At 43.7% G+C, this 24,888-nt stretch overlaps 2 protein-coding genes across 5 annotated transcripts; one reads left to right on the top strand and one right to left on the bottom strand.

Annotated features, from left to right (window-relative positions):
- The first annotated feature begins 278 nt into the window (after positions 1-278).
- PPP1R14D (protein phosphatase 1 regulatory inhibitor subunit 14D) lies at positions 279-8,271 on the top strand. The gene is given in 5 exon segments (XM_032188313.1): positions 279-356; positions 359-742; positions 5,819-5,914; positions 6,131-6,163; positions 8,191-8,271. Coding segments are annotated over 5 exon segments (672 nt in total).
- Positions 5,818-23,784, bottom strand: ZFYVE19 (zinc finger FYVE-type containing 19). Of its 4 annotated transcripts, none has more exons than XM_032188310.1 (13): positions 23,670-23,784; positions 23,420-23,541; positions 21,529-21,582; positions 20,756-20,916; positions 19,634-19,779; positions 18,689-18,803; positions 17,935-18,144; positions 17,549-17,628; positions 16,688-16,798; positions 15,093-15,235; positions 9,102-13,716; positions 8,367-8,606; positions 5,818-7,853 (listed from the first exon to the last, which is right to left on the bottom strand). In XM_032188310.1, the coding sequence occupies exons 1-11, from the start codon at positions 23,721-23,723 to the stop codon at positions 13,650-13,652; spliced, it is 1,263 nt and encodes a 420-aa protein (XP_032044201.1). In that variant the 5' UTR covers positions 23,724-23,784; the 3' UTR covers positions 5,818-7,853; positions 8,367-8,606; positions 9,102-13,649. The 4 variants fall into 4 exon arrangements, with proteins under 4 accessions (XP_032044201.1, XP_032044202.1, XP_032044200.1 ...); XM_032188311.1 differs by having other exon boundaries at positions 9,617-13,716; XM_032188309.1 differs by having other exon boundaries at positions 8,367-13,716.
- Positions 23,785-24,888: the final 1,104 nt, after the last annotated feature.

Genomic DNA, 24,888 nt, shown 5'->3' with positions numbered 1-24,888 from the left:
CTGTAGCACCTGTGCCATTTAAGTGGGAACCAAACCCTGTAGCTGCAGGTGATAGGAGTTCACAGCAGCTGGTGGAGCTCAAACTCCACAGGATTTAATGAATGATGTATGGATCAGCCCTCTGGATTTGCACATGCACATCAGTTACACCTGTAGGAAAAGTAATTTAAAACCTCCTTCTTCCCCACCTCCCGCCACTTCTTGGAGCTGGCTTGCGTTAAATATTAACAAACCTTGTTTATCAGTTCCCTGCTTCACTTGGCTTCTTTTAACAGCAGATGCTATTACAACAACCCCTCTCCCCTCCCTCCCTGCTCGTCAGCAGCGTGGGTTGTGAAACCCAAGAGCCTGTGCCCGGACACTGCCCCAGCTGCGTGCTGTCCCCCACCGTGCTCCCTGGCATCGCTGATGCTGCCTGCCTTTGGTGAAAGCGAGGAGCTTGTGCCCTGAGCCACAAGCTGCAGGGAGATATTGGTTAAGAGACAGAGGAGAGCGGCCCACGGGAAGGTGAGTTCCTGCAGGTGGAGAGGAGGAGGAGGAGGAGGAAGAAGCAGTGAGGATGGCCAGGAACTCCGGCACACTGCCCCGGGTGACTTTCCAGACTCCAGAGAAACCTGGGGAGGAATCATCACACAGGAAACTGGGCAAGCTAACCATAAAGTACAACCGCAAGGACCTACAGCGCTGGCTAGACCTGGAGGAATGGGTTGATGCCCAGCTGCAGGAGCTGTACCAGTACCCGGTGAGTAGTTGGGGCAAATCAGCCCCTCGCTTGTTAGATGAATGGGACAAGGGCTCTGTGTGCTGGGACAAAGCTTCCTCTGCCTTACTGGAAACAGATCCTTGTCTTCCATCTTTGTCAGGTGTCCTATTGCCACCTGCAACAGCACTCTCTTTGAATGGTGTGCCCACAGTCAGAGAAGCCTGTATTGATGTATTCCAGCTAGCTGTAAGCTGTCTGGTATTACACCTGCTGGGAGGGTGGCTATTGCTCAGCACAAGTAGCAAAACTTAGGCAGGTGTACTAAGCCACATGCTGCTAAGCTCTGTGTGGTCAGTGGCTTTGCTGCAAGCCGTATTAGCTGGATTAGAGGTGTTTAGTGTATTTTTGTCCCTTTTGGTCACAGCAGTGTGGCTATAGCTGCTGTTTGAATGAGGCACTCAGGATAAATGATGCAGCTGCAGACTCTGGACACACTACTGGCAGCAGGGGAAGAAAGACAAAACACACGCTGAGATGATGTGTATAGAGACCTTAAACCTTCACAGACCCCTAGAGCTGTCTTCCTCCCTGCATTTTCCTTAACTAGAGGAACAATCAGTCCCAAATCCTTCCTGCGTATCTGAGAGTGGTCAAACTAGGAAAGGTTTAGTAGGAATGTCTAGGTACAGCACATGAATGGTACAAGTATTTGCTTTAGGCTGTTGTAGGGTACGTGGCATCTTTTTTTCCACAGAGATGTGATATTTAAGTCAGCACTGACTGGGTACCCTGAAATTTTAACCCATTACTATCACTTCTATTCCTATTTTGTGCTTATAGATGGCACCTACACTGGGAGCTTTCAGAGGGGACAGTGCTTTTCCACTTTTGAGATGGGGTAATTCCTTTAGGGTGTAGTAAATTGCACCTCATGGTCTCAAACCTATTTAAATAGCTTGAAATTTTGTGGTTTTGCTTTAATCTGCAGGGTAACAGCTGTTGCTGTAAGAGAAAATATCTTTCTTGACTCACAACCCAGTAGATCATAAGTGTCTTCAATAGAAGAATAGATGGGTTTAACAGGTTATGTAAAATAGGTTAATCATGTTCTGGATGGGGATGGACTAAATTAACTCTCAAGCTTTTTCTGCCCTGTTTTCTATATTCACACCCCAGTACAGTGTTAAACGCATTTTTGAGATAAGAGGACAAAAGAGCCAATGATTACTTGGACTCTGATGGTCTGTTCCACTCTGAGCATCACCAGTTTCAAATTGCAATCAGCAGTGGAAGTGGACATGCTAGAACAGTTCAGGAAAGGTGATTTTTGTGCTATATGTCACAATGGCACAGAGAAATTTCTAACTATTTTGGGAGGGCTCCAGCGTGATTGTCCATGTCTGAGCACCACGGAACAGTGTCAGCTCTTCCCCTGAGCAGGGGAACTTCAGGAACTCTCTCTGAGGCTTTTTATTATTGTTGTTGCTGGTTTGGGTATTTTTGTTGTTTATTATCATTGTTTTCTGTGTGATTATTATATCTCTGTTTGATATTTGTGGGAACATACTGGGTTCTCATGCTGAGTTGGGAGACAAAAATAGTTACCTTCTGTTTTGGTTTGTCATATGCAAAGAACATGCAGGAGAAAACAAATACTGAGAAAGAGGTCCTTCCTTTGGTTGCAAATGCATGGCTATGAAAATAATATTGTTCCTATTCTTTTAAGTAACATTTTTAGACTTTCTGAACAAGCTTATAACTTGATTAGTAAAATGACTAAGGGTAAACCGCTGTAATCTCTTCACAGCTTAATAATTCTGAATTTCCAGTTGTTTTCTTTATTTTATAAAATTATAGTAGTAAGTGCTCAGCTGTATCTGAGGCCTCTTGATTACATGGTGTATGTGCCGTCCACAGCCATTTTGGAGGCAGGCTAGACCCTGGCAATCTCTGGAGATTTAGGTATGTAGGCAGCTAGGTCTGGATGCCTGACTGGCAATGTGCTCCGTCCAGCCTCCTCATGTCACAAAATCTGCTTTTTCCATTTTGGATTATGTAGCTTTACAAGGACTTGAGCCATTTACTGTATTTCATCCCATCACTTGAGATGGTGTTAAACACCTAACTGCTTTTATTTTATTCATTTTTTACTGTCTCCATGTAATGCCACTGTAAAGTTAAGGACAAGCAGTTCAAGGCTGCTATGAGGAAACCGGCAGATTGTATTTATCCATGTTCCCCAAGGGGAAATGGTGCCACTGAATTGGTAACCACACCAAAACACCACTGTGCCCTGAGACAAATGTTACTTAAAACATTGTTGCCTGACAGGCAATGCCTGAAGGAGGGGATGGGAGAGGATCCCATTTCCAGCTTAAAATATGTATACATTTGTGATATCTGCATTTATGAAGCCAGCAAAAGGAGAAAATTAAGAGTCCTACTGAGGAGGACTTCAGCAGTGGATGTTTAAGAGATAGGAGTGGATGCTCACAACTTGAAGGACTAAGCAAGCACAAGTGGTAAGGTAGCTCTGAAGAGAGGAAGGAGAATGGCTGCTGCTCCAAGCACCAGGACCTCTTGCCCTTTGGGGAATTATTGCAGTTTTAATGTATTGATTCTGAGAAGCTTTTTTGAGATAGATGAAAAGCACTTCTTGGTACCACCAGTAACCTAGTCCAAGATGCAACTCCTTGTGGGCTACTCTCAGTTGTCTAAGTCTACAGATTTACTCTTGTAAAGGTCTCAGAAAAACGAGTTAGGCTACCTTGTTACTTGTGGTTTTCTGTGAATTGACTAACTGGGAGCTGTTTGCTGTCATCGGAGCAGCTACCCAAAGGAGGTATTTTTTCCTTACTACAAAATCCCTGCAGGCACGAGTGAGAAATGCAGCCATGCCCTTACGGGAACAGATTGCCAGGAGATTGCCTTTGCTAGCACCTCTCCAGAACAATAGTTTTATTGACTTCCTGATGTGCTGGGGCAACTGAAGAGATTCCTGCCAGGAACTGCACGTGATGCTGTTCCACGTCAGAGACTGTTAATAGGGTACCACAGAAATTTGCTTACTGTCTTTTCAAATAAATAAATGTGCCACAATATATGACTTGTAAACATCCAAGTGTAAAACAGATCCTGCTCTGCTTTGTGCATTGTGGCAAGACGATTTGGTTAGCCCTGCTGCGCTTCTTTGGATCCACTGCCTTCCATTACACCACCTTCTTGTCCTCTGCTCCACCTGCCCTTGGCAGTGAGGGCAATACTCCTCAGAGTCTTCCAGAAGTCTGTGTGACAGAGTTGGAATGAACAGCGCTGCAGGTTCAAATGCCAGCAAGGTTCAAATGTCATCTCCCGATACAGATAATCTGAATGCTATGCAATTTGCTGCCACGAGGCTTTTTACAAAAAATTTAAGACTCAGGAGACAATTTGGGTTTTTGAGACCACTCCCTGTGCTTGGAAGTAGGAACACAGTCCCTAATTGAACTGTCCTTATCCTACATTGCCCTCCTGATCCATTTATTTCTTTAGCCAAAGTCAGGCTGTATCAAGACCTGTTGTCTAAATAGTCACGTGAAAACTATTCTAAGAAATGTTGTTATGGGTCATAGTACAGCAAGTGCAACTTTTATTACTAGTTGTCAAATCAGCTGCGTAGCCAAGCTGAATACCTACTGCTTTTTACTTCCCCCATGGCATGGTATCAGAGACTGATCAGAAATAGTTTCTTTCTTTTCCGTAAGTACTGCCTTTATTGTTTAATGTTTTACATATACATCTGTAAATGCTATCCAGCAACTAGGTGCTGTGCTGTTTACTCATTATCCTTATTCTGCTGGTTACTGTTAAAATATCACTGGTAATCATGTTGTTAAAGGTTCATCTTGCAAATACATAGGAAAACAAAGCCTGCCATCCTTAACAGTCTTTTGGAAGTGTATGGACATAGACACATTTTAGATCCAAGTATACAAATGTTTCCATCTAACATAATGAGTCTATTACTCTGATCACCAAAGCTTGGAGGGGGTCTCTCTCACCTTAAAGGAGACTATGGCATATTCCTATTATAGAAAGCTGAAAAAAGAGTAGAGCTTTCCAAAAGCATAGTTGTTTCTTTATGACTCCAAACATCCTTAGTGTAAATACCAACCAAGTGAATGTGTAAGACACAATCTGTAGACAATAACAGGCTCAGGAGAGGATCTCAGTGAAGCAGCATTTTTATTTGCAATTGCAATGGTGGGCATCCAGCAAGCATGAATGCGTGGCACATGTACATGTATATCATAGCCTTATATTCTCTCTTACCTCCTGTTTCCTCATTGGCTGAGTACTACAGGTTCACAACCTACTCGATGCTTGTTACTATACCATATGTGCACAATATGATTTGACCAACCTTTAATTTCTCCTTTTCCCTTTTTTTTTTCCTTCTTCTCTCATGACTAGAAGGTCCATGATTTGTTGTTTTTACTGATTTTGCGCTGCTCGTCTTGCTTTTTATACCTATTGCCCTTATTTTGGGACTTTCCACTGTCCCCTTATCTGCTTAACATACTCCATACTGTTATACCACTGTTATCACTTTCACTGTTATCACAATCACTTTTGAATATGCAAGGTGGTTAGTAGAGTTTTCTACTGCAAAAACACAACTTTAATTCCCATAAATGTATGTAGCTAAAAAGCTTTAAATCTCCTTGTATTAGTAGTGCCTCTTTAAGCCTGCTGGACTTCTGTCTGGTGAACACCTGTACATAAGCTTCATGGAAGTGGGTTGTCCCAAGCTGGGTTACACTGCATTGCAGTTAGCAATTGATGTTGAATATTCTTGAAGAGGTGGAACACCTCGTGGCCCATGATCCCTGAGAAGCCATCAAGGGTTGAGATGGGAGCAGATGATGAATCAAGATGCGTGGCTGTAGCAGACACCACAGAGGGGCTGTGGAATACATGCCCTCTTTACAAGAACCTCCTTATTTTGAGATGATTTATTTCTTGACCTCAACTTTGCAGCACAGTTCTATTTTAACTGGCTACTTCTCAGGCGCTTAAAAGCTTGAAGGTTTATTAACTGTGTTTTTTTTTTTTTTTTTTTTTTTTTCTTTTTAGCTGAGAGAGAAAACAGAGGCACAAGTTCGTGGACCTGAAATTGATCTTGAAGATCTCCTAGATGTCCCTAATGAAGAACAGAAACTAAAACTACAGGTCAGATAGAGGGACTTGGTGGCTTTCAGTTAGGGACTGCTGACATAATACAACATGGCAGTGGTGTTTGGGCTGCAGAACACAATCATCATGTGTTACAGGCTGCTTCCCTGTGCCTTTTAGCCTGTCAAGTACTGTGAGATTGTATGTCCTTTTTGTAGCTCAAGGGAAGGGTCAATTTATAAAACTCTAAAATGACTCCTTTTTGCCTTTTAGGAAATCCTCCATGAATGCTCCAGCCCAACAGAGGTGAGTGAAACACCATCAACGTATATATTAGGCTGTGCTCTAAGAGTGTGTTTGTTGCTACTTGGCTGAATAGCCGGGGTGTTACTTTGCCTAACATGATACTGCATGTGTTTACTTTCCAATGGGAGGTATTAGGACATTTGTTCTGCTACGTTATAAAACTATGTTCAGCTCTACATAGCTGAGCTGAGGATGAGCAGTGGAGCAGACGAATGATTTTGCTGTGTAGCCAAAGTTTATTCCATGTTTTTGACATCCTGAGGTGACCAGGCTGAGATGATACTTGGTTCTCAGTGTGGAAAAAGTATAGACAGTTCCTATAAGCATCTTGCATGCCATTAATTAAATGCATTTTCAACTTACAAAATTCTAGTGTATGAATGACAAGAATGTCGGATGGCCCTGAGATTGGACTAGGCAGATAATTGTTTAACCCCTTTAGGTCAGTTTAACACATGCTTCACCCCCATCCTGTGATCTCTAGAAGTCCTGGTTTGAGTTAGGGAGCTAAAGAACTCTCACAAGTTGGCACAGCATTCAAAGGAGCACAGCTTAGTACTCTGCAGAGTAGTGTGTGCATCACACAGCAATTACCTTTGCTGCACACTGCTGTGTGCAGACTAAGGTCTCCTACTCCTGCTTCAGTCATGTGCTTTGCACATGAATGTTGTGCTCAGATGTTATTAAATGTCTTGTCCAGCCTTTATATGTAGCTGCACAGTGATGAACATGCAGAAAATGAGATGGATGCATTACTCCCATCAAAATTAAACTAATGAGCATTGTGGATAGTCTCCTAAGATGGGTCTGGCAGACAAGGCTGGCAATAGGGTTTTCAGTGTGTCTAAGCTTCAGATCTTGGGCAAGAACTCCACTTTCCCAGAGAGATAACTGAAAATAGTTTGCTCTAATGATTCAGCAACCATGGAAGTGTCTTGCTGAGAGTATACTTCTTGATAACTACAACTAGATATTGCTACCTCATTGACAAAAGTATATACTCTCACCCTTGTAATCTTGAATCCAGTCCCCTTGAAAGATCACAGCAGCCTATTCACAGAAACAAGACAGAGGAAACAAACTGGTTTCCTCTGAAGGGACTGAATACAAAGGTACAATCCTAGGCATTTACCTCCAGAGCATGCTGTGGCAGGCAAACTCTGATCACTGGAGTGAGGAAGCTGGGCTTGCACACAGCACGAACCATAGCAAATTGCAGTACCTCTGGTGACCTTGCCTAATTACAAGGATATGTACATAACCTCTTCGGGTGAAGAAAAGCTGCACAGTCCTTTACAGTGATGTTACTTGCCATGAAGATGGTAAAGTTTGCCCTAGTCACTTTGACTTCTGCTTGGAATAACCAGATGGTCCAGTTTGGTTCATAGTCCTTGGCTGTGTCAGCAAAGTAGTTGGGGTTTATCTCCATTAACTGCTCATCTATCTGGTCTTCCAGTCCTCAACCCCTGCTCCAGGTTATCATTAGTCCTCCATGTGTTCTGTTCCACCCCCTTCTCTGCCAGCCACTTCCTTCTAGAATTGGCACAGCTTCGGCGTGGTTTGCAGTCCACAACATGGAGCTTTACAGGTTGAACAAGGAAACAACAAGAGGGACGGCTTGCTTTGCCCTACATGGGGAGGGCAGCAGAAGTGGGCAGGAGGTTATGGTGGCAACAGGAAGCAGTAGAGCCTAAAAGAGACAACACCATCTTGAGGTCATCCCAAGGTAAAACAGACAGGCATCAGGGATGAAGAGAGCAGGCTAGCTGCTGCAGATAAAGTAAACATGGCTACACGAGAGGGATCCAGGGGAGGTAGAGAACAGAGGGGCTTTTAGACCCCTCTTCACCTATCAAAAGGTCTCCCCTTCCTAAGCCAAAAGATACATTTTCTCCATCCACGGAGAAATCCTAGTTTCTGCTCAATATGAAGAGGAATGGGGGAGTAATGCAAAAGGGATAGTACTCTATGGGTTGGTGAGCAATGGAATTAACACAACATCCTTCTTTCTACAATTCTACTTGTAGGACTTCATTACAGAATTGCTCAGTCGACTGAAAGGTCTCCGGAGAATCACCAATCCTCAGAAGAAATTACCTCACCCATAAGGGACACCAGCTTTGGTCACAAGGAAACATGCATCTTCCCCACAAAAAAAAAAAAGGGATCAGCAAGATAACTTCAGAATATGCTTAGGACTTACTGTTATTGAGACACATCACCATGTTTGTGAACTTTGTACCAGTGGTTTGAAGTTTCCACTCCTTCCACATCTCCGTGCACAGCAGGGAGCTATGTTGCATATTCACTTGTTTCTTAAATGGCATTTTAACCGTGGGAACAGGACAAGACGTCATTCCTTTAGTTTCTTCTAGGAATTTCCATGCTGGCTGGGGAGTACTGAATACAATTCTCAGCAGGTCATCAAAACTTCTTCCACCCACTGCAAGGAAAACAAGGCACTGGTTATCACTCATTCATCAACACGGAAAATCAGTTACTGTGAAGCTGCACCCTGCTTCAAGTCTGGCTGGGACCTGACTGTGATCTCCTACCTGTTACTACTACACCTAACTCTACAGGATTGAACATACTTTGTCTGATTAAGCCTCTGTCATTCACAAAGGTTGGACAGAAAATACACAGTAGGATTGAAGGAAAACAGCCAAGTGCATCTGGTCAATACTTAAGGGGAAGTTGGTGAAACAGCTGCTAAGGCTAATGGAAGAGATTGTGTTTCCTCTTTGTGGAATTTGGGCTTGATGATTTACAAGTGTCTTCTGAAGGCCTGGGAATGATTTTCTCACCATTTAAAAAGACGTTAAAAATGCTTATTTTGTATATTAAAACACAGAAAATCAGCTATGTGCTGCTTGATTTTGCTCTTTTTAATTTTTTTTTGTAAAGACACTAAGGAAAAATTGAACAGAAAACATACCTGCTTCTAATTTCCCTGTAGTGAGAATTGCAGAGCGAGTCTTTGGCAGACAGGTAGGTCTCCCAAATGAGAAGTGAAGTAGGACACAGTGACTTGCTGCACACACTCTTCTGGCTGTAACTAATGTGTGGCTGGAAAAATACAGAGGAAACTACATCCAGCTTCTCAGCAAGTCAGTAACTTGACACATGTGGCAAGGAAATTAGACAGCAAATGGAGGATGTCTGGTTAGGCAGATCAGTCTCATGTTATGTCCTGCCCCTAGACTCTCATGTCTGCCACTCAAACGCAAGGGATGAGCTGCGGAGTTGCATCCAGAGGGGCTCCTACATACCAGTATGTTCAAGGCTAGCTTTTGAGTACATATTCTGTCAGACAAGAAGGGACAAAGGGGCCAACTTTGCAAGAAAAGGGACATGAAGGTAAACTAAAACAAACAAAGACTGGGGCTGAACTAGTAATATCTTAAATACATTAGCTTCTTAATCATCATCAATAACAGTGATGACTATTACCTTCTGCATCCCTCCTATTTTTCAGAAGAGGTGTCAGTGAACAAGATGTGGGCTGTGTGCATCTCTCACCAAGGACAAAATCCTTGCTGCTGTAACAATGGTGATGTAAGGGCTTGCTTGTCTTTGCTGTTCTTGAGTTGTCAAGCCATGCAGCTCACAGTTGTCCTAAGGCTGCTGCTCCCAGAGGCTCTAAACCTCATCCACCAGGTTTACCATATCAGGTCCATGGGCACGTGCCCTCCTTGGCTTAGTAAGGGGCCATGAGGACATGCCTGCCCTCCTGAAATCTCTAATTTGTAAGTAAAATAACAACAGAAAAAAATCAGTTCACATCTGTACCTGCTGTAGATCTGGCATTGCTCATGGATTTACACCTGCTAACACTCATATCACAGCTCTCAAGAAAGGAAAGTAGCATGCTGGCAAAGAGCTCTAATCCCTCTCAACATCACCAACTAGGTTCAAACAGAAGTTCAGGTGGAAGACCCAAGTGGACAGACCATGAGCTAAGTGTCCTAAACTATAGCTGTAATTAGCCACAGCACAGAAGCTCACAGGTGTCTAGATTAATGATACACTCTACCAAGATGGCTTTGTTTTTTTCTGCTGAGCTGTGATAGCACCAAGACCTGAAGTGCCACATCTCTGGCCCAAGAGAGACTTTTCTCCATGCTGCACATTTTTCTGTACCCACTCAATTTGGAATGATGCAAAAAGCGTTTTTAGCTGTAAGTATGCAGACATCGTTAGAACCCAGAAAACAAACAAACAAACAAAAAAACAGGCTTTTGAAACACTGCTTGAGAGAAGTAGTCTTTATATGTCCTCTTCAAGTAGCAGAAAGAGTAAGCTGTGGCCCCTGTGACATGCAGTTATTTCTGGTACATAGGAACATCACTACAGCACAAAAGAGCACTCAAGACAAGCAAAATGTGATAACAGGAACAAAGCAAGATATGGCCAGTGCTAGCTGATTTCTTGGCTCTGGTGCAAGAACTTTTAAAATTGGTTCTTAAAAGTAGTAAGTCAAACTTGCTTTTATTTACTTTTTTTTTTTTTTTTTTTTTTTTTACTCTCAGCTTAACCCATAAGGACAGACTGAACTACATTTTGCTTATGAACAGCTTCCAGTTATATTCACTGTTTCTCATCACCATCACTAGCATAAGGCTGTAATATTTGGTATATGGATACTGTTTGAGAAGGTTTCTTAAAGGAAACTTTGGCCTCTTGATTATACCAAGATAACTCAGATCATGTGAAAGTTCATGTGCGTTTCTAATTGAAGGCTTATGAAGGTGTATAATATAACCTCCAAATCAATTTTCCTTTATTATGAGCAACACTTATGTTCCCTTAAAAAATATTCAGCCTGCTACATTTCACACTTGTTACAGCAGTTAAGATAATGTGCATATTCACAAACTACAACAATTGCGAGTTAATGAAGCTTAACTGAAACCTCCCTTTGTAAGCTAATTTGAGTTCAACTTCATTTGTTACCATTACTTTGAGTTCTTCTTGGGGAGGAACCTACTTTTGATAGTTCACATAAACATTTTGAGAATAAAAGAAAATCTTCTTGTGCCCTCATGGCAAGCTACAATGATAAAAGGAAAGAAATGTATTCTTTCTTGCAGATACCAAATTCTCTTCACGTCCTTGAATGGCTATGACTGAAGTTGACCTGGCCAGTGAGGAACTGACAGGTTCCCAGTACCTTTACTAGGTAACTGTGCCCAGTTAAAGGTCACACAGCATTCTTCTTTCATAATTACAGATTCAGCTAGGTTTGCTTCCTGCAGACAGCTGACTATGATAGTTTGTGCCTCAGTGACCTCCATGCAAGAGGGAAAAGAGGGCTACAGTGGGAATGGCTTTTCAAGGGGAAAGTGATTGGGCTGCCATTAAAATGGCCAATTACATGCAGAAAGCTCAGCAGCCACAAAAACGTCCATTAGTACAGTGAAAGAGTCAGCATGTGTTTGTATGACTGAAGAGAGTCTTCGACGTATGACTAAGTTCTATTTCAGGTACTGGGTTGGGTGCACTTCTGGATTTCTTGGGATGAACCCACAGAAACAAATCCAGGAAGTTAAATAAGCTGCTTCAGGCTGTAAACTGCTGCTTTACTACTGTTGTGCACGGGGCAGGGTTCACAGGACTCAGGCTGCCTAACTGCACAAGGAGCTCAAAGTTTTGTTGTTGAGGAAGCAAAAGCTGGGAGACCCAGGCTGAAGCCCAAGGGAGTGGATCAGCCTTACATGGGATATAAGACCAGGTATTTGCATCTTCTTCTATACAGGTTAAATACTTTGTGTTTTGCCTAAATCTAAGAGAGAATTTTTAGACAGACTAATTATCCTGGTTAAATAAAAATGAAGCATCATTCCCACAACAATACAAAGCTAGAACTGCATTTTGTTTTCATTCTGAAGACTGCAAACCCCTCAGGTCAGTAACTATCTACTTAAATCTTGTGTAACACAGGACTCATTGTAAACTCTTGCATCAGAAGAATTCAGTAGTTTTCCTCTCTGTCCATCCCAAAGTGGCAGGCACTTTTGAAGCAAGGACTCTTAGGTGAAAGCACATCCTCCACAAGAGTCAGGTTTTGCTACCCTTTACTAACAAAGGGTTTTGGCAGTGCTGACACACACGCTAGCAGTTCTTGCTGGGTCAACCTGCAGTATTACGATTCCACATTGTCTGATACGGGTTACTACTGAAGCACGTGATCCAGCCCAACATAAACCCACCTTCAGAGGTAGTTTAAGGTATTTACTGTGCTCTGAGCAGGGGTGGCTGAAGCGCAGGCAAATACTATTTTGTTACCTCACCTACAGAGGCAGTGACCTTCAGCACAGGGCAGGGCAGACAGCTGGGAGTGGTGATGTCAAACCAGACAGGCAAGATTCACTGGAAACCCTCTGTCAAAGACAAATCCTTGATTTTATTTTTTTTTTTGACACTCCTAGAATTTGTCAACCTTAGACAACTGTCTCAGAAGTCACATTGTAGCCCTGGGAAGAGCTCATACCGATTACAGCTGACTTCTGGAAAGTTTAGTCAGGTATTTCAAGCAAATCTGGGTGCTGTGGCCACTGGCATGTGTCACGTGCATCTGAACTATCTCCAGGGACGGATATAAGTAAATTAAACTGAGTTTCTCTCACAGCCAGATAAACAGCATCATACAAGTAGCATCTTTATTCTACCAGGGGACCAACAGAGCCAAACCCCATCTTAATATTAACACACAACTCTTCCAGACTAACGTGCTAACAAATAATGTGGAATTTAGGCACTGCCACTGCAGATCACAATGCAGTGTGTTTGTAGCAAATTACCTTTACAAAGCAACCTTCATTTCAAGTACAGGAGCAACACTGCTCATCAAGGCGGAGTAACCATCACTCCTCTGCACCTCCCCAGCAACACCACAAAAACATTTTTTGTGACTTCATGATCCTTACTATCTTCCCCTGAGCCACCTGACAGAAGGACTGAGATATCACAGGAGGGTGACACTTCGTAAAGAGCTATCAGGCATTCCCAGTTGAGACTTTAAACACAGGCCTCCGTAAATAGTTTTTATTATGTTTTGGAAGTTCTCATCACACATGACCATGATGTAGACAGTTTCTTAGTGCAAAGTGCTTTGCTGCCTTGTGAACCAATGTGTAAGTTAGCAAAAGCAGGAAGTTGCTTATCAGCCAGCACTGCCTTAACCACACATCTTTACTGCTACCCACATCGCCTGACTTTATAAATATATAGATGCATATCCACCTCCTCACATCAAGTCCTTATTTATCCCAAACAGGCATGGCAAACCCAGCACTTTTCTGGTTGCATTCGTGAGGACAACGATAGATGCCCTCCAAGCCTCTCTCAGATTACAGCACATCCTTTTACTGTCCAAAACATCACCCATTTTGGCTGCAAATCCAGTTGGAGTCTTCCCATCTGGCCGACTCCCTCTTTTCCCGTTCTCCATCTCCTTTTCTGCCCATGAAGAATGTCATCACCTCTACTTGCGAGGAAGATGATAGCGGGAAGTGTGGTGGTCCTTCAGGTCAAACTCATCGTGGCCTTCCCTAAAAAGCAAATACAAGCTGCAGTCAGGAGTAAACACCCAGCCAGGAAACTCACCCTTAGCTACTGCATAGGATGCCTTCCAGCAGCCCTATAAGAAACTTATCCCAAGGACTAACTGATAGGACCCCTCTGGCAGCCATGTGGACTGGTTACTTGAAACACTTATTTGGAGCAGAAGATTCTGATGTACTTTGTGAAAAGCTCTGTTCATTCTTGCTTGCTGGCATGGGAAATGACAACAGGCCTCTCTGACTCCTTCCCTCTCTGACAGATTCCTGTAATTGGTAGCTTACTTTCAGCACCATGTCTGTGATTCACAGGCATGTTAGTGACTCCTATGACAACAGCCAAAATGACAGTCTGCTCCACACAGCTCTGAAAAATAACTGTCACGGCTAAAATGCAGCATACTGGCAGCTGTCTTAACCATGCTGAGAAGCTGGCAGTGTTGAGTAAGACATGAGCTCACATCTCCAGCATACAACTGATATACTCACTCACCTGACACACCACTGGTTCTGCTGTTATAGAAGCTTGGCTGATCTGTTGTTTGCTTCTTTTCTTTAAGTCATCTGATATTGCCAGTTGTATGTTTTCTTACGATTTTAGTACATTTTCCATTCTCATCTCTCTATAAAACCCCTTTGCAGGAAATGAGAATACACATAAAAGCATCCCTTACTTTCCCAACCAGATCCTTAACATCTTGCTACCTAAATGTCATCCAGAATTAATGAGAACACAGCCAACTACTCAATGCTTTTAAGACATAAAAAAAAAAAAGAAACCACTCAGGCTGTGATGAATAACTTTGTATTCAAGGGAATTAACCCTCCAAATCTGACACAGCAACATTTTGTCAAAAATCAAGTTACGGGTTTTTAGGCAGTAAGACTGTAGCCACTGCAAGACCCAACTGAAGAAGAGCAGTTTCTCCATATATTTCAACAACCTGACATTTTTAATGTGGTTTAAGACTTCACGGTCTCAACCTAAGAAAATCCTCAGAAATTTATACTGTCTGATCTCCCCTCTTGTGAGAATCCAGCCTAGATTATTCATCAACGTCTTTAAAAAGCCACAGAAGTCACTAAACAATGGACTCACTTATCCCATCCCACGTGCATCAGCTGCTCCAGAGATCGGCCAAACAATGTGCCCAAACATGTGCTGGAGCAGAACAGACAGAGCATTGCTGCCCAGGGCCAGTTTAGTCCCCGAGGCCTGGGGTAACTACTGGTCATTCAGCTCAGATTTGGGTTCTTCGAATCTTCCTTCCTACTTTCTGTTCTTCTGCCCAACAGGATGAACAAACAAAAGCGGCCAAGCTTACCTGTGACCTGTCCCTCAGATGAAGAGGGATTGCAAGACTTACCGAAAACAGCGCTGGCAGTAGAGATCCCCATCGCAGCCATGGCAGCGCAAAGTAGCATCTTCGTTGCAGATGCAGCACCAGGGTAATTCATCCTCGTCACTGTCATCTGTCCTGGCAAGAGCTGTGTTGGTTGGAGTCTGGCTCTAATTCACAAAGAAAACAGACATGGAATTCAAACCATAGCAGACACAATACAGACACAGTGCTTCCATTGTAATGCATAATGGCCATGGTGACAAATCAAATAGCCCAAGGATGTTCACTCTCAGTTGATCCTAAGTCAAGATGAATTTGACCAGAGCTCAAGGATAGGCTCCATATGCATGTATGTGCGTATCTAGACTGTTAAATAAACATCCAAGAAACTACCAGCATTTGCTTATGAATTTGTATTCCCCGGAAGGTAAACACCCTCAATTCAGTGCCTACAGCAATATACACCCGCATCGCCTGGACTGTGCTGAAGGTTGAAGCCCAGACCAAGTGACAGACAATTCCTGCTGCAATGGCAAGCGATCAACTGGTTTTGTTGAAAGGAGCTGTGTGTGGAGGGAAAGTGGTGGGAAGGTGGGAAAAATTGAGGTTTCTATTTTCTCCACATTATACAAAGAAAACTGAGGGACAAAGAAAGTGATTTGCCAAAAGACTCCTACCACTGATCTGCACCTCAGGTTGGGCTGAAAAGATCTTTTGAAATCACAATCTGGAACATATTCACAAAGGTCATCCCTTGTTTCCTTGTGCTTTACTGAGACTTTGTAGAACTGAATAGCTATATGCACACCAAAATAGAGTGCCTGCACACTGGCAAAGGCAGCTTCCTAACACAACAGCAGTAAGATGGCACTAGCCTTTACATCAGTGATCCCGAAAGTGCAAGGTGGCTGACATACCTATGAGATGGTTGTTTGCAACAATGCTTACAATTAAATAATTTCTTTTACCAGGGACAGGACTGTCAGGTGTCTGTGACTCACAGGTCCATTTAATTCACATAATATACATTGGAGAAGGTGTACGTATTTCCATAACACACTGGAATCCATTCTGAATGTAGGGTATCTTGTTGCTAATTCCTTCCTCTGACGTTTCAAGAGAACACAGATGGTTGATTACTACCTAGAGTCTATTCTGCACATGCTGAAAGCACTGGAAAACCTCCCGCTTACCCTGTTCCAGGCTGTATGCTACTAGACCATGGCCTTCTTGGTCTAATTATATGGGTGAGTTAAAAATCCCTTCTCTGATATCCACTTTGGCAAGCTAATTTTGATTGACTTCTCTGGGTTTAGAGGACACTATCCCATTCAGCTGAAAGCCAGCCTGAAAGGATTTGGATTTCAGGGTATGAGTAATTTCTTTTACAAGTACAAGGATGAGTCACAGCTGTGCTCAGGGTTGGTCAGCTATGCAGACGCCCCTGAGACGTTTGATTTCTCAGCTTGTCTGCCTTGGAGAAGCTCTTTTTGTTTGTTTTGGTTTTTTACTCCCTTCACTGCACTAAGCCTAGGATACATCAAACTCTTGCTGCAGAGCTGTACTCTCCTGGGATCCTGAAGCACATCATTTCAAGAGATCCTCACCAGTTCACTGACCTTTTGCTTTGTTTTCTTATGCAGGTTCTGTTGTGAGGGTCCTGGCTGGGTGGTCTGATCTGGAGGAATGTTGAATCCACTTGCTTCATCCAGGGCCACTTCCTCTGTGAGCTGGTAGTAACAGAAAGAAAGAAGCCTCTTGTTTAGAACACAATTAGGAGTCTCATTCTAGACTCTAAACCTCCCTCCCTTCCCCTTGCCCCCATGCAGTAACTGGAGATGACTGAACACATCAGTCTGGTGTTCTCTGGACAGCTGTGAGCTTGCTCTACTTGCACTTTGAATACCGTGTGTACATTGTGAACAGTCAGTGTGACAGCAGGGGCCCTAAACTAATGCACTCTGCTTTGCAGTGCAGCTATCAGCAGATGCTCAACGTCATGCTAACCATACACGTGGTCTGTGTCATCAGCCAGGAATATGAGCACAGAAAGCTCATGTCTGCCTGCAAAACAATTCACAGACATTTTAGACAGAAATGGAGGCATAATCTGTGCTAAACGGCCCACATCTCATCATGTTCTAGCCGGGTGGGGGAAAAAACAAAACAAAGTAAGAAAGGACAAGCAGAGTGGGAGCAGGGCTGGAGGAAAGACGCACACTGCAAGAGACACTAACAACGAATGAAAAAGAACTTTAACAGACTGGTAGAAAAGTCTATCTCCTATAGCTGAATCGCTGCATGGGAGCTAGCAATGCTAGGAGGGGAAGGAATGAGACCCTGCCCTGGAACAGAAAAAACACAATTTGCATGCTCAATGGGTAAGAAAAAAAGGAAAAAAAAAAAAAAAAAAAAAAAAAAAAAACACACCAGAAATGATTGAAAGGAAGATAAACAAGGCCACAGGTGCCACTTCCGACCTGTTTTAGCACTCTCCGAATGGCTTCCTCCTCATCCAATTCTTCATCACTGTCAGGGAGTTTATAAGTTTCCAGTGTAACTGCACGAATGAGAGACAGAGCATGCAAGATTTATCTCAAAGAAAGGTACAAGACAAAGCAGGCCATCCTTACAGTTCCAGCCTCGATGTCTTAGTTGAGGTTAAGATGCTACGGCTAAGGTCTTTCATACCGATTTTTCATACTGATTTCAGGATGAACGAATCTTTACAACTTTACAGGCAACAAAATCAGTCTGTTTCTTGCAGAACAGAGGAATTAAATGGATAAAAAGTCTCTCAGAAAATAAATTACTGACACAGGAACCTGGTCCCTCTCTTGGGACTGTATTCTCCTCTGCTACCCACCTTTCTCTGGGTCCTGACCTCTGAGCACTGCCAATCTCTTAGCAACTTCTAAGATCTTTTCCTGCCTAGTGTTTTCATCTCGCAGCTCAGCAGCAGCCTCTGCCAGAAGTTTATTCTTCTCTTCCTCTAGCTGTTTTGGGTCCAGACTTGCACGGCAAGCAAAATCTTCACTTTCCCGATTGAGGTCATTTAAGTTTTGGCCACTAACAGCTGCAAACAGACAGGCAGAAAGAACATGCTGGTGACTCAGCAGCAGTGTTTCTTTGGTACAGCCAACATCACTAAAGCAACAGACAGTATGGGAGAAGCTTGAAGCTCTCCATTAATCCAGGTTATAATGGGAGAAGGCATGACACAACAGTATCCACGCTGTACGTGAAGAAAAGAAAGTGAGCTAATCTGCACTTTACAGGGAGATTACAGAGGAAGCACTGTAGCTGGAAAAGTAATGGTATCCCACATTCTGATGTTTTACAACAGAGCACAGACACATTAGGAGTAGCAGCAGCTCCTCCCTAGGAAGTGTGGCCTTACAGAAACAGACAGAAGCAATCTGAGTAATACAACCCTGAGAAAATGGAACCATCTCTCAAGTAAAGATGATGAGACCCAGTACGAAGCTGGATGGCTGTTCTTAGTCAATCTGGGAGTCACAATGGGGAGATAAACTGGACACCAAGCTCACCTGTAAGATGAACAGGGCAACATATACATTATTAGAAAGACACAGATCTTTAGAATCCAAAATAGATACCTTGAGGCTGGGCTCCTGGACTGTAATGCTCATCAATGGCAACTTCCTCAGCCAGCTGAGTTAACAGATCATCTGTTTGCTGTGTCAGACTTCTGGTATCAGGGGGTCGATGTACCTGAGAAACAAGGAGGACATAAGAGAAAGCAAATGAGAGGAAAGCAGCATACTCAACCAAAGGAAAAGTCAGATAGCAATATCACCCTATGGAGAATCAGCATAAAAAGATGCATCTACTGATCTTGTGAGTCTCAGCTTATGGGTATCTGGTGTAAGACTTTCAAGGCTTCATTCTCAGAGCTGTTGAATGCCCACAACTCTAAATGCAATCAGCTAAACAAGGCAAGGAGGTGCTGAATGTATAGGAATAGATGCTGCTGAAACCCAGCCCCAGCTCTGCCACTACCTTCAAAGTAAACATGGTCCCATTCTCAACAGTGCCAACCACCAGCCCCACTGAGTTCTAAGAGAACAGCTGTGTGCACAGCATTGCTGAAAAAGGAGCACGAGGAAACAACTTATCAGGGACAAGATCATTCATATAAGCCTTGAAGACAGAAATCCAACTCCTTCCTCTTCGGTCTCAGGCTAATCACTTTACTTCCCTGGGCTTCCATTTCTGGAATAATTAACAGGATTTTGTTCAAAAGGGATACAATAACAACTGTGAGATACAACTAGAACACAGGGTGGATAAAAGTCTAGTGTCTATTGTTAAAAACAACACATGTACTATATATGTTCCTTTGTTTTTATGGAAAATATAACTGAAATTGATTCAGCATACTGGTAAAAGTTAGCCAAAAATTTTCTAGTGAAGCAATGATGCAAAATGAGCTACCTGGACACAAAAAAGCTGAAAGGTAAAGAAAGACTAACATGCTGGGACACAGGAATTACTGTGCCAGCTCAGAACACGTTGCTGGTCAAACAGATGCAGGAGCTTACTGGTTTGGGAGCCTGGGAAGGAGGACATCTTCCTTGCAGGACAGCCAAACGGTCTTCCATTTCCTGCGTGGATGGAACAGGTCCCCGGTAATCCTCCTTCAGTGCAGCCAACCTAGCTTCGATCTCAGCCTGAGAAGGGATGGACTCTGCAATTCAGAATAACCCAAGGTAGGGGGTTATTCTGTTAAGAAAAAAACTTGAAGCTATTTGTTTTCAGTGAGATTGTATTTTGTTCTGGAATCAGGCTTTGAACACCAGAGCAAAAACCTCCCTCAGCCCCTGATCTGAAGGAGGAGTTATGCAGCAGTGACTTGGATGCTACCCTAATGCTAACTGCTACCCTCTTCTCCCGAGTCACTGCCTCCTCCATATTTTATCTTCCAGCCACAAGACCACTGTTACTGTAACCTCATTTGGCAATCAGCTGACTAGGGATACCATGGACAGGCAGAGAAATGCGTGCCATTTAGGCAGTACAGTCCATTGCTCCCACACTCTTTAACATAATCCCAGGCCTATCAGGCTGAAAAAAAATACCCTATACAACAAGGTAACCACTTTGCAGTGTTTCTTTCCCTTTTAGAGACCGTATAGCATTTTAAAAAGTTTATTCTCCCACAAGCACCCTGAGGCAGCCCCATATCTGACTGCTGTAGACTGGGATCAGAGTCCCTTTTTGTCCTCTGTGTAGCAAGGCTGGCCAGAACATAATCCCATGGAGACTGGTACCACTGTGGTCCAGCAAAATGAAACACAGAAAAACTTCTGCAAAATAGTTTGGCCAAAAAAAGCTCATTTCATTCTGCTGCTACTGTGTTTGACCCAGACTTTTACCCCAAACAATGGAAAATGTGGAAGTGATTTCATGGGTAAGATATTGCCCTAAAACTGAGAAGCAGTTTCAAGAAAAACCCCAAAGAACAAAATCAAAGTGAAAAATTAAAATCACTGTGGAACCTGGCCACTGTGGCAACAAGATGTGGCTGCTCTGATCACATTTAACCCTTAAATTTCCTAAAGACAGACACTGAGCGTCCAGCACTTCCCTCTCCCTCCTGGTTCCACGCTTCCCAAGTAGCAGCATTCCCACCCAGGGAATCTCCAGTGCTCTTCAAAACTTACTGGGTTTCCTTTCCTCTCTGAGCTTCTGCAGTCTCTCTGCAATAGCTCTATCCTCTTTTGAGAGCCCCTGGTATCTGGAGTCAGCTTGACCTGGGGATTTGTCAGTTGCCTTCTGTTGTCCTTTCATCTGGTTTTGCTTAGCCTCAAAAGCTGCTACACGCCTGTGACAAGGATAGAAAAAGACACAACAATTGAAAAGAGGGGAGTTTAAACCCTGAGATATGAAAACACCCTCTGTGAGCCCAACAGGCTATGTGAAGAATGTCAGTGTAAAAGAGAACAGAAACCGCTCATTCCTGTACCAGGCTCTCCCATACTGGCACAACAAGGTACTGCCAAGAGTAAGGAAAACCACAGCTCATAAATGTAGTAGGCATGGCACCATCTCTGAGGAGCCAGGGAACATTTCACCACCAGGCTCCTGTTTCCAAGCCAGCCACAACCAGTCACAGATAAACACTGGCAGGCTGCTGTTCTTGAGTCTATTCAAAAGTAAAAAGAGTGCCCTATATCCTTCACAACAAAAGAAACAAACAGCACAGCAAAAGCCCCATCCTTAATTCTGATCAAGCAAACACCCACATCACAACACAACCCCCCACGCTTTTTGTGGTCTCCATGGGGAAATATGAAAGGGCCCAGAACATGCTCTAGGTGACCCTGCTTGAGCAGGGGGTTTGGACTAGATGACCTCTGGAGATCCCTTCCAAACTCAACCATTCTCTGATTACTCTACAACAGAAACAACTGGGTGACTGGCAAGTGCTACTCACTTTTTGTAGTTTTCTGGTGGTGACCATTTTGCTGAACTGTTCTGAGGTTCCTGTCTGAAAGACAAAAACATTGACATCTCTGAATTCAAGGCTCCAGCCACTTAAAGGCTTCAGTCATTTATTCTCTGAACCCAAGAGGAATCAGTATACACGTTTACTGACCTCCTGGTAGAGTCCCTTTCATAACCTCACTAATATGGGGGGTGATTAGCTGATGAAAGAGATTAAGATGATATAGCTGCTTTGGACAGTATGGAACTTCACTTCTAGTCCTTTGTTCCTGTTGTTTTGCATCTGAACAAAGAATTGGTTAATACGGACACCAGGCAGGGCTGAAATACCCTCACCTTCCAGAGCATGCACATCCCAGTTCAGCAAGCAGAGAGTGAGCAGTTAGATGAGCCTCCCAGTGTAATTAGCTTCCAAAGCGTACAACTCTCTGAAAGGGGTTGTGGCATGCAACAAACAGAATTATATAATGCATAAGCTAAATAAAATGTTACAAAAATGATTATGTAATCACCAGTATCACGATGACTTCTTCTAGGACACTTGAACACTGCACAACACAATCATGTCTTGTGTAACTGTGTTCTACCTCCCTGTGTTCACGCTGATCTGCTAAACCACACACTTACGTAAGGTAGCATATTTTATTCATTCGTAGAAGGCAAAGCTACAAAAGCATCTGTGCTAAGGCCTGTATAATAACAAACAAAGGCAATGTCTTTACTGGACCACTTTCCAGCTCAAAGGTGTCAGTTGTGAAAGCTGTTTGCCTGAAGAACTTCAGTCCGTGCAGCCCACAGAACAGCGGTCTATGCATGCTATCTACCAGCTATTCAGTCAGAGAACATTTTTTTTCTGTTGTAACCCTATAGTACTGACATTAAACAGACAAGGAAAAAAAATCAACAAGAGAGACCTGGGAAAAGGCTGGGCTGTTTTATAAATGGCTTTGGAGTATGGGAAGTCAGAAATTTTCAAAGCTGGAATACTGTGACTTCTGTATTTGCACCTGATATCAACAGCTGATGGTATTTTCACAAGCCAGTGCTTTTGAAGTAAAGACCTGTGGAATACAAGGCTCTTCTTTAGACAACTGCAGAACGAGAAAATGTCCCATTTGCTGGTGTCAGCAGAACTTCCTTGCTCTAGCAGAAAAGCAGGGAAGGGAGGTAAAAGAAATGCAAAAGAAGGAAGAGAACACAGAGGAGTTGGTAGAGAGAGGGGTTCTCGTGTACTCGTGTTACTTGTTCATATATGTGTATGACCCACACTGTTACTGAATTAATTTGTTTGTTTTCAACAGGCAATCTACAGGATACATTTGCATGTTTTTTTCTTTCAGAAGCAAATTAATTCTAAGTTTCAAAATTTAAGTTTTCAGGTCACACATAGTAGAGACCTCTCAAAAACGAGTAGCTGAGATGCTGTTTGCTCAGAGGTAATACTTTGATAATAACGTTAAGCTGCTGAACTATGACACTTCTGAAAACGCTGCGCTTTTGCAAGGATGAGCAAACACATGGTGGCGTGTAACCTGGTCTCCTCTGACTAGGACATCTATAGATATTCAGGGTCCATCCATGAAGATTTAAACGCAGTTCTTTCAGGCTACGCTGACACCAGAGAGCACAGCCTCACAAACCGTGGTACACGCCTTTGGACAGAACAGCTCACAAAACAGCAGCTCAGCGACGGCGGGGCTTGTAACTGTAAAGATGTAGAGCTTAGGGATATGGTTTAGTGGGGACTGTTAGTGTTAGGTCAGAGGTTGGACTCGATGATCTTGAGGTCTCTTCCAACCTAGAAATTCTGTGCATTCCACAGCACAGGCAGCGTGCCCGTGTATACAGAAGGCACGGCTCCCCCTCAGCAACCCCCTTACCCGGTCAGCCTGCCGTGGCACTGCTTGCACACCTTCTGCGGGCCGCCTCCACAGCGGGGCACGGCGGCGCTGAAGCTGAGGCAGCTGGAGCAGAAGGCCCGGCCGCAGCTGGCACAGCCGCACTGCGGGGACACAGAACGCCGCTGTTAATTAATTAATTAACCAATTTATTAATTAGTTATTTTTTTTAACAGGCAGGCAGAGCTGGGCGGGTGACACCCGACGGCGGCCTGCTTGTCGCGACACTTGCCTCCTTCTTGAAGACGCCGAACTTGCGCGCACACCCGTAGCAGCGGCTGTCCATGGCCCCGCCGCCCCGACACGACACCCAAGTCGCGACTATCGCCGGCGACCGGCCGCAGGAGCAGCCCTCCTGCCCCGCCGCGGTGCACGGCCTGACGGGAGTTGTAGTCCGCCTCTCGGCCAGCCCCGCCTCCAGCTTGCCAGGCGCCGCTCCGCGGGTAAACTACATTACCCAGGGTGCCGCACAGAGCCCGCCGGGAGCAACCTGCGGCTACCTGCCGCGCGGTGCACTCTGGTACTTGTAGTCCGTAGCGCCCTGCTGGCAGAGACTCCATTTCCCTGCCCCTTCCCCTGCCCGGCGCTGCCTATGGCCGCCACCTGAGGGCCTCGTAGGCCGCTGCCTTGCTCCCCCCAGTACAGGAGGTGTAGTTGGTACAGCACTGCGTTTTTGTCCATTAACTACTGTTGACTGTTAATAAGACCCACGGTGTATTTTATAACACTGACTGGGTTGCGCTCAAGTTGTTGTTTTTTCCTTTTTTTTTTTTTTTTTTTTTTAATTGTCTTAAACCTGTGACAAAGATGCTGGTTCAGGAGGGCACGAAATCATCTGAACTATAAAATTCCAGTTAACCCCAGCCAATATTTCTCCTGGTGTATGTTTGCCTGCCTTCACAACTAAATGTCCTACGGTGCTTGACCAAAACAACTACAGAGCGTAGTTCTAGGTGCCACTGGTTCCTGTGAATCATCTTGTTAGTTCTGTGGTTTTGCAATTAAAGTTTGCTTTCTTTCTGGCTTAATAGACAAATCCACACTGTAAAGACTTCCACAATTAAATTCGGAAACTGCCTAAGCTATTCAAGGAAATAAGACTCATTAATATCGGAACAAAGCTAAAAGAAAAAATAAAAGGGGTTTTCCCCTCAAACATTTATTTTTAAAGCATTAAAGAACATTAGAAAGACAACCATATAAATCTTTGAAACTACAGCTTGCACCTGTCCAACAAATATATTACAGCATACTGGAAATTCCAGGTACTGTGGGCATAAAAGAGAGATTTGAGATAAATATGAAACAAAATTGAATCATATAAAAACAAGTTGGTCTTGGCTTTTGCTGTTGAGCAGGTTAATGTGGGAAGAGGAAGTGTGCTGTGGAGGAACCTGCAGCTTGGCAGGTGTAATTTGGAGAGCCGCCCTTCCATACACAATACTGGAAGC

Source organism: Aythya fuligula, chromosome 5 (genome assembly GCF_009819795.1).
Source record: "Aythya fuligula isolate bAytFul2 chromosome 5, bAytFul2.pri, whole genome shotgun sequence".
NCBI classification, from domain to species: domain Eukaryota; kingdom Metazoa; phylum Chordata; class Aves; order Anseriformes; family Anatidae; genus Aythya; species Aythya fuligula.
This window is presented reverse-complemented; position numbering and strand designations above follow the sequence as displayed.